The sequence below is a fragment of the Lipotes vexillifer genome, unplaced genomic scaffold (assembly GCF_000442215.2).
Source record: "Lipotes vexillifer unplaced genomic scaffold, Lipotes_vexillifer_v1.1 scaffold702, whole genome shotgun sequence".
NCBI classification, from domain to species: Eukaryota; Metazoa; Chordata; class Mammalia; order Artiodactyla; family Lipotidae; genus Lipotes; species Lipotes vexillifer.
This window is the reverse complement of record NW_006786634.1, coordinates 594,332-608,043: the sequence shown is the minus strand read 5'-3', so window position 1 is coordinate 608,043 and position 13,712 is coordinate 594,332. Positions and strand designations below refer to the sequence as shown.

At 42.9% G+C, this 13,712-nt stretch overlaps 1 protein-coding gene across 1 annotated transcript; it reads left to right on the top strand.

Moving 5' to 3' along the window:
• Window positions 1-3,402: 3,402 nt before the first annotated feature.
• Window positions 3,403-4,309, top strand: CETN1 (centrin 1). Its single transcript, XM_007459059.1, has one exon. The coding sequence runs from the start codon at window positions 3,614-3,616 to the stop codon at window positions 4,130-4,132; it is 519 nt and encodes a 172-aa protein (XP_007459121.1). The 5' UTR covers window positions 3,403-3,613; the 3' UTR covers window positions 4,133-4,309.
• The last annotated feature ends 9,403 nt before the right edge of the window (window positions 4,310-13,712 follow it).

The following is a 13,712-nucleotide window of genomic DNA, read 5'->3' as shown; positions in this document are numbered from 1 at the left end:
CATTATCTTGTTTATGCAGAAGTATCAAGCATTGGCATTCTCTCTGTTCCGCATTTGTTGGAAGGTAAAGAGGCACCAATAAAGAAATTGTATTATGCATGCTTTCTGCATTGGGTGGCACCTGGAATTTTTTGAATTTGCTGAGAGTAACTTAAATTTAAAAGGTTCCTGAGCCTCACCTTTTTCATGCCATTTGAGTCAGATGGAAAACCAAATAATTAGAATAAGCAAGCTGTGTGGGTCCTTTCTCTTGCTCTCAGCTGACTCCAGACCCTGCTGTGGAATTCTAGCACCTCTTCCCCACCCCGCTTCCAGCTGCTAAACTTCCATGACCAGATCTAAACAACTATCTTCCCTCCTCTCCCCATCTCAGATAATCAACAACTGAGTTAGCATATTACCTAGGACATCGCGGTACAAAAAATGTTTAGAGTAGAAAACAAAACAAAACCAAACCACTCCTAACCATTGGTTTATCAGAACATCTCATTTACTTTATGTTGGTCTTCTTCAAACTTGAAAAATGACTTTAAAGCAATGAAGCTGATTTTCACCAGCATTATATAGACTCTGACTAATGCCAACCAAAAACACTTTGCCCAGACTGCTTCCCACTAACTTGTACCCAGAGGGGAAGGGGTGAAGCAGAATTGAAGAACAAATGTAAACAAAAGTCCAGGCATACTGCTCTTTCTTTCAGTGACTCACCCCCGCATGGGACCCTGTCTGAGATCCCACAAAATCCTGTTAAATCTTTCTAGGCAAGATGCTTAACTGCTGTTAGGCTTAGGGAAGAAAAGATATTAGCCAGATCTCACTACCTGCCCCAGTCGATATGTGACACAATGGACAGAGGGCCTCGGCACAGGGTTTCTAAAGGTAAAATCACCTTACCTGGAACATTCCTCCCAACAACCCCCCTTCTTCCCAGTGATACTGCATTTTGGTAATGATCTCAACTTCTGGAGAAGGCAGCATGGTGTGGTGAACGAAGATTCAGCATCAGACTCAGACCAGCCAAGGTTTAAATCCCAGAGCCACCGTTTTTTGGCTGTGCACCATTGGATACGTGACGGGTCCTCCCGGGCCTCTGTTTTTTTTGGGTTTTTTTTCCATCTGCAAAATGAGAAATGATGACAAGGATTAAATGAGACAGCAGATGAGAGAAGCAAGCGCAGTGCTAGGCACACAATCAGTGTAAGCATCCTTTCTTTTTTAAAATCAGATCACAAACTATGAACATAAAGTAACAACTCCCCACCAAGAGCTGACTCTGGCCGAGGGCGCTGTTTTCTACGAAGGGAGCTCTTGGTGGCCCTTAGTTGTGACTGCTGATTGCACACATCTGGAAACTATGACAACTGTTTTGCTTTGAGCTCAGCTTGGCCCAAATATAGCTCTATATAAAGCAGCTTCTATCCCTCAATTTTTCCCAACACATCATAGCTTGGCATGAATTTGGGCAGAATAGTGGGTGTCAAAAGAAATGCAAAATATCTGGGAGGAATTCAGATTCAACTAAGAATCACCCAGTCCTGTATGGCCCCTGGAGTAGCTCCCTGTAGTAACTGTCCCTGGCGTAGCTCATTCAACACTCACAGGAGCCTAGTACGAAGCTCTATTATTATGCCTGCTTTGCAGAAGTTTCAGCTGAGTCTGGGAGGTTAAGTGGCTTTCTCAGGGTCACAGAAATAATAAGGTTTGAGATAAGATCCCAGGTTTTTTGACTGGTTAAGAAAGCAGGAGGATTTACAGGGTTGGAAGATGGGCAATGGCAGTGTCTACTTGCCAAAGCCTGCTTTGAGTTGACACCATCCACAACAAGTGCCGGGAAGGGGGGTTGTTGGGAGGAATGTCCTAGGTAAGGTGATTTTACCTTTAGAAACCCTGTGCCGAGGCCCTCTGTCCATTATGTCACATATCGACTGGGGCAGGTAGTGAGATCTGGCTAATTAAACATGTCATGTAAACAATATCTGATCACTAACTTTAAAAACACTTTGTAAGGGCTTCCCTGGTGGTTCAGTGGTTAAGAATCCATCTGCCAATGCAGGGGACACGGGTTCGAACCCTGGTCTGGGAAGATCCCACATGCTGCGGAGCAACTAAGCCCATGCGCCACAACTACTGAGCCTGCACTCTAGAGCCCGCAAGCCACAACTATTGAGCCCTCGTGCCACAAGTACTGAAGCCCATGCACCGGTGCTCTGCAACAAGAGAAGCCACCGCAATGAGAAGCCCACACACCACAACGAAGAGTAGCCCCCGCTCGCCACAACTAGAGAAAGCCCGTGCGCAGCAGCCAAGACCCAATGCAGCCAAAAATAAATAAATAAAATAAATAAGTTTATTTTAAAAAAAAGAATGCTACAATTGTCTGCTTTCTGGTTTTTTTAACTGTTTAAAGAAATACAGAGCAATTCTTTTTTTTTTTTACCACCAAAAGTAACAATAGTTTATTCGAATTCTTTTTAATTCTTTAGCAAGAAACATTCATTTTTTTATGTGAAGGGAAAACCCTGAAGACGTCCAGCCTTAGGTCAGACAAAAATAGCTGAGTCCTAGCACCTACAGAGCAATTCTAAACACAATTCCCTTATGGGTTTAACTGATGAATTTGTTCTTTCTTTTCACCTGAAAAGCTTCCATTTTCCTCTTGCCCCTTTGTTCTCAGGAGGCAGTTTTGAGTCCCAACATGCCCTGCATCACCTCCTCCTGTGTCCACTGCCGAAGCAGGGCAATCAGAGTGTGGGCTTCAGCACAACCCCAGTTGGATGACAAACAGTGAGAGTAATATGCTGGTAGAGTTTTTAAAATTCCAGAATACCAGAATACAGTACTGCAGCCCCCCTCTCTCCAAATCAAAGCCTACTGAATGAAATGATGACTGCACTCAAGTGCAATTATACTGAGCACGTAAAATTGAAACACTGAAAGTAAATCTTACATTCAGATATTGCATTTCATATTTCAGCGTATGCCAAATAAGCTAGTGACATTTTTATCATTGTTGAGTGTAATGTCAGGACACAAACTTCTACAAATTTTCTACATAACTTTTTCCATTTTATCTGTTTTCCATTTATGGAGTTGAACACATGGTGTGACTTTTAATATTCTCTCCTTCCCCGCATTTTATGACAAGGGATCAAACTCAATCTTGATTATCCTAAATTTACCCTTAGGTAACCTCAGACCCAGAGGGTTTTTTTGTTTTGTTTTGTTTGTTTGTTTTAATTTGTATGGGAAAAGAGAGAGGAGAAACTTCCAAATAACCCTATAAACCTGGTCCTATGGATGCTGGCAAATGGCCTGGAAAGAACAAGTGCCAGCACGTTATAGAAGACCACAGTGGCTGGTGGCTACCAGCTCAGGTCTCTCAGGTCGTGGAAACTCGGTAATAACTGAGGGAACTGTGGGTTTTAACGTATGTCAGATTTCGAAGATGGAGCGGGCTTAGTTGAGCGGGGTCTCCCTGGGGGCGCACAAGGGAAGCGGTTGGGAATGAATGAGCCGAGGCCCCGAGCCCGCGTTCCTGGCGGTGGCGCCTTAGCTCCAGCGCGGTGACAACAAGCGTTAAGGTAGCAACCGCCGCCGCCGCCGCCGCCAGAGGATGGCTTCCAGCTTCAAGAAGTCAAACGTGGCCTCCACCAGCCAGAAAAGAAAGGTGGAGCCTAAGCCCGAACTCACTGAAGATCAGAAGCAAGAAATTCGCGAAGCGTTTGCCCTCTTCGATGCCGACGGCAGCGGCACCATCGACGTGAAGGAGCTGAAGGTGGCCCTGAGGGCGCTGGGCTTTGAACCCAGGAAGGAGGAGATGAAGAGGATAATCGCCGAGGTGGACAAGGAAAGCACAGGGAAAGTCAGCTTCAATGACTTCTTGGCCGTGATGACTCAGAAGATGGCCGAGAAAGACACCAAGGAAGAAATCCTGAAGGCTTTCAGGCTCTTTGATGATGATGAAACCGGGAAGATCTCCTTCAAAAACCTAAAGCGCGTGGCCACCGAGTTGGGGGAAAACCTCACTGATGAGGAGCTGCAGGAAATGATTGACGAAGCAGATCGGGATGGAGACGGTGAAGTGAACGAGGAAGAGTTTCTTCGGATCATGAAAAAGACCAGCCTCTATTGAAGTCGGTTTCTCCCGCAAGCATGTGTAGGGAGATTGAGTTGACTTGCTGGGTTCCCTGCTTCTGTTTTGTGAAACCTTGAGGTAGAGGCCAGCACTGTCTCTCCTCTTACCCCCAGTTGGTCTAGATAGTTCTATTTCCAAATCTCTAGCTCAATTATAGAATTCTAAAGATGATTTTAATGTGAGTTTTGGTTTTTCATTCGCAAGAGCAGACCTAGAGGAGCGTAGGTTGAATCAAAGATTCTGAAACTTCTTTCCATCCACCATTTGCCTTGCACTGGTGGACATCCATTAAACTGAAGGCAAGACATATTGCTTTCAGTTTATATATATATAATACATGCTTCATATATTATTCCTTAAATTCAAGTCATTGCTCTCGCATGATAAGGTGGAATCACCAGCAGGTCATCCTAGCCATTGATTTTCACTTAACTGAATACTGGTTTGAAGGAAAACAGTGCAGCCATTTATTGGGCTCAGGAAAGGTACTGCTCTAAAGGATAGGCTTGCCTTTGGCTGGTGGTAAATTGTGCTATTTAAACTGTTCTCTGGCTTCATCACATGCAAATGATTCTTGATTTGTGTGTACATTATCTACTGTGGATTATCGGGGCCACAATGTATTCTTGGGCTACAGAATAAAAACAGAATTTAATATTGGCCCAAGCAAAGTATGATTGGCTTAAGAGATTAAGCTAACTAATGACTTTGAGTAAATATTTATAAATGTAAGATCTTAGCTTAGGAAGTTGTAAAAAAATATCTATAACACACTTTGAGCTACTTATCTGTCCTTGGAAAGATAAACTAGTGTTTTAGTTATTAGATGAGTTATACTATAACCTTAGTCATTTTATTATTGCTTTATTACAAGCCACTGTCTACCTTCTAATTCTTAGAACATCTTGGTTCTTGATACTTAATTTCCCCTCCTCTGGTATATAGTTGATGCCAGAATGTCTGGCATTTCAGTAGTTCTCTATTTTATGATCCCAGGAAACTATTTGTTGTGGCTTGCGTATGCGTTAATACTACTTGTTCTCCGTTATAAATTAAACCTTTCTTGTTTTGAAATAAAATACCTACCCATTTGAACACCTACAAATATGAAGTTAGAGAAAAGTTAAATAATATAGCTGTGGGAAGATAATGAAATCTATCTGCTGAGATGGAGGCCTGGACAAATGTTTTGATAATAGGCAACAAAACTAGCAAACAGGCAAGATATTTTGGTCACAACTAAATTAAGTCTTCATACAAAGTCCCATTAAAATAAATGCTGAAATTTTGGAAAATTTTTCACTTGCTTTGCCAGCAGTTTTACCCTTCAGAGGATTGTTAATCCAATCAGGAAAACTACTACTCTGGGTTTAATTCTCATTAACAGGGACTAATTTGTCAAAGCAGCAGTACTAGCTGAAGTGATGGGTATGTGGGCATTTACTGTGAGAAAGGATTTTGCTGAGGCGGCTGGCACAGGGCAGGGGAACTCACCCAGACTGCAAATGCTAACAGTTCAGGTTCAAGGTCTTAGTGTGGATTCAGGTGCAGTTGTAGGGGATACAGGTGCAGCTTGGACCAGCGACAGCGTGAGGGGCCCGATCTGAGGGCAAAGGGAGGAGTGTGGAATTCTGGGAAATGAGAGTTCCTGGCATCCTGATGACCAGAGTCTCGGCCCAAGGATCTACATATGGATCAAGGTAGAAAAAACAGAAGCAAAGAAAGTTGGCAGGAACTAGGAGAAAGGGTCAGAGCCTTGGCCAACTGGACTGGGTTCAGTCTTGGCTCCCGGCCCAGCAGAGGATAGAAGTGAAAACCAGGAACCCAGGCTGAAGCCCAGGAATCAAGCTGCCCAGACACCATGGGGTCAACTGTGGAGGCTGTAGCCCAGGACTTAAAGGGTTGCCTTAAAGACACAGTCTGTCCTACACACAGGAAGGGGCTCCAGAACATTTCTGTATCCCATTCACTGCTAAGGAAGAACCTCTCAATGGACTACTAGTTTTGCTTCTCAGTCAGCATGTATTCTGGGAGATGGAGGGTAAATTGGGGGCAGGGGAACAACTAGAGCAGACCTAGATTGACATTTGAATTTTTAGAGAAGTAAATCATACATGTCTGGCTGGGTCAGACATGTATCCCAGTCTTTACACAAGTAGAACACAAAAAGTTCAATGAAAATTTAAAAACACCTTTTTGCAGATGAGTAAACTCATCTCTCATGAAGAACTCAGAAAGTAGTTTTCACTAGGCTATTACAAATGGTCCCAATAAAGAAGCAGGAAGTATACCAAAGAAACTGTGTAGGGAGCTCATTGATAAACTCTTGCTTTCTAATGATAAATGTTAACAGGTGAAAAGCAGAGCATCAGGCCAAAGATAAAAATATGACAGTCTCAAGGTTGTATTGCTATCAAGGGAGCTAATGCCCCAAATGAGCAGAGGACAGTAAAGGAATTTTTTTTTCCTTAAAGGCATCTTAGTTACGTCTAAGATGAGAAGATTGAGGATGGCATAGGTCCAACTCCTTAAATTGTTGCAGGTTGGTTTCCACGGGAAGCAGGCTCTTTGAGTCTTAGGTTTGTGTACAGGAAGTTTGAGTTCTCTGGATCCCACTGGTGAGAGGGAAAGAAACCAAGACTGGGCAGAGGGAGAAATTGGGCTATGATATGGTCACTAACAGAGGCCTCAGCTGATCTCATGGGGAGCTCTGGAGCAAGGGTGACCCTGCAGATGACCCAAATTGTGACGAGGAAGCTGGGCCTTTAAAACTTGTCATTGATTGACAGTCACTGGACATGAGCTGTCCCTAGGAAGGGGGTATGACCTTGAGCAAGGTAGCTGTCCTCAGCCAAGGGCAATCAATCTCTGGGAGAGGGAATTCAGTTGCAAACTATTAGCTGTCGAGATTGCCAGCACCTGGGGGATGACTTCAGTTCTGAGGGACAGGCCAGAGGGGAGATCTGAGCAGGGCCCCACGGTGTCCACTACACCCCACACCTTATACCACTTAGATCTACTGGCTAATTCAGGATTCTGATGGATCTTTCTTCCTGGGGGAAACTTATAAAAGGAAATCTAGAGGGATGAACTACAGCCTCTGTCACAGCAGCTGGTCTCGAGACCACAAGTAGTGCTCATCCCAACCACGCAGTCTGGAGTCCCCTCACCCTCAGCACCTCTGCTGACATGTGACTTGCCTAGTGGGATGACCCAGATCCTCATCCCTGAGGAGTCTGGGCCCCTAATCACCATGCCCCTCTCAGGCTCTGGCTGCTGCACACATCTCTCTGCCCTCAAAATTGACTACAGGAGCCCCAAGAGATGTTCAAGTGTGTCACCTGGGTGCCAAGCATACTGTCCCCATGTTCTGCCCACAGCTCTGCATCCTCCTGATGTCCAGGAGCAGTTACTCATGGTGGTGGCACCTTCCCTGGACTGCCGCCCTCTCGGCACGAGGAACCCAGTGTAACTGGGTGGCGTGCATAGTTTGACATTTAATGGGACTCTCGCTGTGCCTACTGAGGGGAACATTCCCCCTCTAGGAGCCAAGATCTCTAAATGCACAGAGGCCAGAGTTGTGGGGACGTGCAGCACAAATTAAAGGGTAAATGCCTGGCAGCTGTGGTAAGAATGACTTCTGCCCTTGATTTGCTGGACTCACGTGACACCACACCATATAATAGCCATCAGTTTTGAGTGTGTGCTGCATCCTGGATGGTGGCAAGTCATCCTCGCTGGTTGTGATGCGCAAGCTGGCCCCTCAGCAGCATCTCCAGCAGGCTTTTCCACTGCTCCATCAGGTCAAAAGCTTCTGTGTGTTATTGGACCAGTAGACTCTGGACCTGAATTCCCACTGTTGCACTTCCTTTCCTATAAAGTGGGTGCCTCGGTCCAATGGAATATTATGTGGGATCTTATGTCAGTAAATACTCAGCTGTGGTCCTGGCTGAAGCTCCACAAGCAAGAGAGGCAAACCCTTGACCAAAATATGTTAAGTCCAGTCAAGATGAGTCGCTCATCTTTCCAGGGTGGAGGGGATCCAGTTAGACTACTTGACACCAGGAGGCCTGTTGGCCTCCTTGGGGGATGGTGCTGTTCCCATTTGGTGGCCACAGTAGCTATATCACCCTTCGTGAATGGGAGTCCGAGCCGCTGGACCCACGCACAGCCTCCATCTCTGCCCAATGACTACTCCATTCATGTGCGTATTGTGCCAGCCCTGGGGTGGCAATGACAGCGGTAGATTGGCATCAACTGGCCAAGTCATTCTATCTTCCTAGTTGTTTGGCAGCTCTTATATGATAGAAATGCTCTGATAGGTGTTATTATGAATTCCTTACACTTCCTACCCATTGCCATAAATCCATCTATGTACCTTTTTTCTAGATCTTTTTTTTTTTACATTTTTATTGGAGTACAGTTGCTTTACAATGGTGTGTTAGTTTCTGCTTTATAACAAAGTGAATAAGTTATACATCTACATATGTTCCCGTATCTCTTCCCTCTTGCGTCTCCCTCCCTCCCATCCTCCCTATCCCACCCCTCCAGGAGGTCACAAAGCACCAAGCTGATCTCCCTGTGCTATGTGGCTGTTTCCAGATCTTTTTATTCCTGATGTTTCCTTTTCCAGAGTCCTGAACAATCAGCCAACTGATTGGTCACCACTGTCAGAGCCCACATGTATTCTAATTTCAGGCCACTTTTCTTTCCACACAAAGTGGATTCTGCTCTATCAGAAATTCTGTCCATTGGGAGGGTTTCCTCTTTCACTGATATCTTTCTGGTCCACCTTTGAGTGTAATGAACCTATGGTCCGTTGTACCAAAGCTGACGTATCCCTGAACCAACTTCAACATTTTTACTCTTCCAACAGCTAGTCATAAAGGACCACCTACCCCCACGTGGACACAGGTATGAACTGAGGGAGGGGCTCTGGTGCAATTTGATGGATGACAGGGGCCTTCTCCTCACGCAGCTTACTTGGGTCCTCTAGACTTGCCTGTGCCGGATCCCAGGCATGCGGGTTCTTAGTTCCCCAACCAGGGATCGAACCCATGCCTCCTACAGTGGAAGCATGGAGTGCTAACCACTGGACCATCAAGGAATTTCCCCAGATATACCACTTCTTTTTCTAGTTTCCCAAGGTAGCAGATTACACTATTGATTGTAGATCTTTCTTCTTTTCTAACATATGCATTCAATGCTATTCATTTCCCTCCACTTTTCGTTGTATCCCACTGCATTTTTTTTTTAAAGATTTTTTGATGTGGACCATTTTTAAAGTCTTTTATTGAATTTGTTACAATATTGCTTCTGTTTTATGTTTTGGTTTTTTGGCCCCGAGACATGTGGGATCTTAGCTCCCTGGCCAGGAATGGAACCTGCACCCCTGCATTGGAAGGTGAAGTCTTAACCACTGGACCACCAGAGAAGTCCCCCCACTGCATTTTTATTTAGTTCCAAATATGTTTTAATTTCTCTTGAGACTTCTTCTTTGACCCATGTATTATTGTTTGATCTCAAATATTTTGCAATTTTCCTGCTATTTTTCTATCTTTTCTAATTTAATTCTCTGTGGTCTGAGAGCGTGCTTTTTTTTTTTTTAAAGCACTATGTTTTTTTGTTTGTTTGTTTGTTTTTGTGGGTTTTTAAAATTTATTTTTGGCTGTGTTGGGTCTTCGTTGCTGCATGCGGGCTTTTTCTAGTTGCAGTGAGCGGCAGCTACTCTTCGTTGCGGTGCGCAGGCTTCTCATTGCGGTGGCTTGAGAGCATGCTTTTTGAGATTTATTCTTTTTAATGGGTTAAGGTGTGTTTTATGCCCCATAATGTAGTCCATCTTGGTGAAAGTTCTGCGTGAGCTTGAGAAGAATATGTCATCTGCTGTTCTCAGATGCAGTCGTCTATCGATGTCAATTATATCCAGTAGATTGATGGTGCTGTTGAGTTTAGCTATGTCCTCATTGAATTTCTGCCTCCTAGATCTGTCCATTTCTGATACAGAGGTGTTAACGTCTCCAGTTATAATAGTGGATTCATCTATTTCTCTTCACACATCGATCAGTTTTTGCCTCATATTTTGATGCTCTGTTTTTAGGTGCATAAGAATTTTATGTCTTCCTGAAGAAGTGACCTTTTCATCATTATTTAATGCCCCGCTAGATCCTGGATAATTTTCCTTGCTCTGAAGTCTGCCTTATCTGAAATTATTATTACTTCAGCTTTCTTTTGATTACTATTAGCATGGAATATCTTGACTTTTAACCAACCAGTGTCTTTATATTTCAGGTAGGTTTCTTATAGACAACATATAGTTGGGTATTGTTTTTTTTATCCACTCTGTCAGTTTCTGTCTTTTAACTGGTGTTAGATCAGTTAAGAACAAGAAAAATAAAAGATTTTATTTTACCTTCATTTATTCCTTCTCTAATGCTCTTCTTTTTTTTCTTCCAGTTTTATTGAGGTATAATTGACACATAGCACTGCATAAGTTTAAGGTGTACAGCATAATGATTTGACTTACATACATCATGACATGATTATCACAAGTTTAGTGAACATCACCATCTCATATAGATGCAAAATAAAGGAAAAAGAAAAAAAATATTTTTCCTTGTGATGAGAACACTTGGGATTTACTCTCTTAACTTCCATAACATACAGAAGTGTTAACACTTAACACTTAATCATGTTGTACATTACAAACCTAGTACTTTTTATCTTATAGCTGGAAGTTTATATATTTTGACCACCTTCATCCAATTCGCCCTCCCCCTACCCCCTGCCTCTGGTCCTTTTCCTATGAGTTTGTTTGTCTGTTTGTTTTTATATTGTTTTGTATAAATTTATTTATTTATTTATTTTTGGCTGCATTGGGTCTTCATTGCTGCACGCGGGCTCTCTCTAGTTGCGGTGAACGGGGGCTGCTCATTGTTGCGGTGCACGGGCTTCTCAGAGCGGTGGCTTCTCATTGCAGAGAATGGGCTCTAGGCACACAGGCTTCAGTAGTTGTGGCTCCCGGGCTCTAGAGCGCAGGCTCAGTAGTTGTGGCGCATGGGCTTAGTTGCTCCGCGGCATGTGGGATCTTCCCGGACCAGGGCTCAAACCTGTGTCCCCTGCATTGGCAGGTGAATTCCTAACCACTGCGCCACCAGGGAAGCCCTTTCCTTCACTTTTGAAGGATTACTTCACTGAACCCAGAATTCTAAGTTAATGTTTTTTATTTTCAGCACTTTAAATGTTTCACTCCACTTTCTTCTTGCTTGCCTGGTTTCTGAAGAGAGGTCAGTACAATTCTTATCCTGGTTTCCCTGAAAGTAAGGTGTTTCCCCCACTCCGCCTCTGGCCTCTTTGGGGAATTTCTCTTTGTCTTTGATTTTCTGCAGTTTTTTTTTTTAATTTGATAATGAAAGGCTTTAATTGTAATGTCATTGGCACATGTCATTGCTTTATAGTTTCACAGCTTAAGTTTAAATATTAAGAGATACTTGGACATTTTTTTGTGTGTGTGTGTGGTACGCGGGCCTCTCACTGTTGTGGCCTTTCCCACTGCAGAGCACAGGCTCTGGACGCACAGGCTCAGCGACCATGGCTCACGGGCCCAGTCGCTCCACGGCATGTGGGATCTTCCCGGACCGGGGCACGAACCTGTGTCCCCTGCATTGGCAGGCGGACTCTCAACCACTGCGCCACCAGGGAAGCCCGGACATTTTTTAACTAAATAGGAAGCATTTAAAATACCATGGTGTTTAGCTAATGTGTATTTAAAAGTATAAAGGAGATTCATAAAAATAAAAAGATGTTTTAAACATAGGGTCTGTAAATACACCCTATTTTATCATTTATGGTAACATAGTATGGTATTTATTTATTTATTTATTTTATTAATTAAAGTATAATTGACCTACAACACTCTTTGTTCCAGGTGAACAACACAGTGACTCAATATTTCTATACATTACAAAAGGATCACCACTTCTACAATTTGATAATTACATGCAGATTTTTGGTGTTGTCTGAGATTCCTGGATCTGTGGTTTGTGTCCATCATTAATTATGGAAAATTTTCAGCCATCATCATTTTCAATATTTATTCTTTTCCTTTCTCTCTTTCTTCTCCTTCTGGTATTCCCTTTATACATATGTTATTGCAGTGGCTTCTCTTGTTGCGGAGCATGGGCTCTAGGGTGTGCAGGCTTCAGTAGCTGTGGCACGCGGGCTTAGTTGCTCCGCAGCGTGTGGGATCTTCCCAGACCAGGGCTTGAACCCGTGTCCCCTGCATTGGCAGGAGGATTCTTAACCACTGCACCATCAGGTAAGTCTGCTTACCATTCTGATCTCTCTTTTTCATTCTTTCTTCTCTTTACATTTCAGTTTTTGAAGTTTCTATTGACATATCTTCAAGCTCATTGATTCTTTCCCTGGTTATTAATGAGCCCAAAAAAGGCATTCTTCATTTCTGTTTCAGTGTTTTTGATTTCTAGCATTTCCTTTTGACTATTTTCTAGAGTTTCCATCTCTCTACTTACATACACATCTGTTCTTTCATAATGTCCACTTTTTCCATTAGTGCCCTTAGCATATCTGTTATTTAAATGATGATTAAGTCCTATTGGTTGTTGGTGATGTTGAGTTTTTCTACAACCCTGCTGACTTTCTGTCCACTTATTCTATCAATCTGTTGAGAGAGAGATATAGAAGTCTCCAGTTATAATTCAGGATCTGTCTATTTCGCCTTTCAGTTCTATTGGTTTTTGCCTCATGTATTTTGCCGCTGCGTTGTTTGGTGCACAGGCATGTAGGATTGCTGTGACTTCTCAAGGGATGACCCTTTTACTATTATATAACATTTGTCTCAGTCCCTGATAATTTTATGAGCTCTGAAGCGTATGTTATATGATATAAATATATCACTTCTGCTTCCTTTAATGTTTGCAAGATATATCATTTTACATCCTTTTACTTTCAACTTCCCTATACCATTATATTTAGATTGAATTTCTTGTAGACTGTATTTAGTTTTAATCCACTCTATCAATATCTGTCTTTTAATCAGTTTATTTAGGCCCATTCTTTTAGTGTAGATCTGCTAGTGACAAATTCTCTTAGTTATTTTCTGTTTCTCTGAGAATAACTTCATTTCCCCCTTCATCCTGAAGGACACCTTCACTGGATACAGGATTCTGGGTAATCAGTTCTTTTCTTTTGGCACTTCAGTGTGCAGTATGCTGTCAAAGTAAGGACTAAACTAAAATAAAAATGAATGTGTTCCCAGGCTACATTCATAAAAGCGCAATTCACCAAATGAGGAGGGAGACCCATTTCTATGGTCTGGAGGACTGTGCTCACTTGTAGGTTTTACATCTTAAAAGGAACTGAAGAAATCAAGGCCTGTTGACAGCAGTGAGATAAATAGGGTGAGGGGATACAAAACCACATCCTAAGAGAAATGGCTTAAAATAACTAAGGCTGTTTCTCCTGAAAAGAAAATTCTCTCGAGGAATATGACTTCCAAAGAAATAGGACTTGTTCCACAGGGCTCCGAGGGGTTTCAGAGAGAAGGAATGATAAGGGAAAG

Coding starts and splice junctions, on each gene's coding strand:
- CETN1 (XM_007459059.1), top strand. CDS start 3,614: ATGGCTTCCAGCTTCAAGAAGTCAAACGTGGCCTCCACCAGCCAGAAA.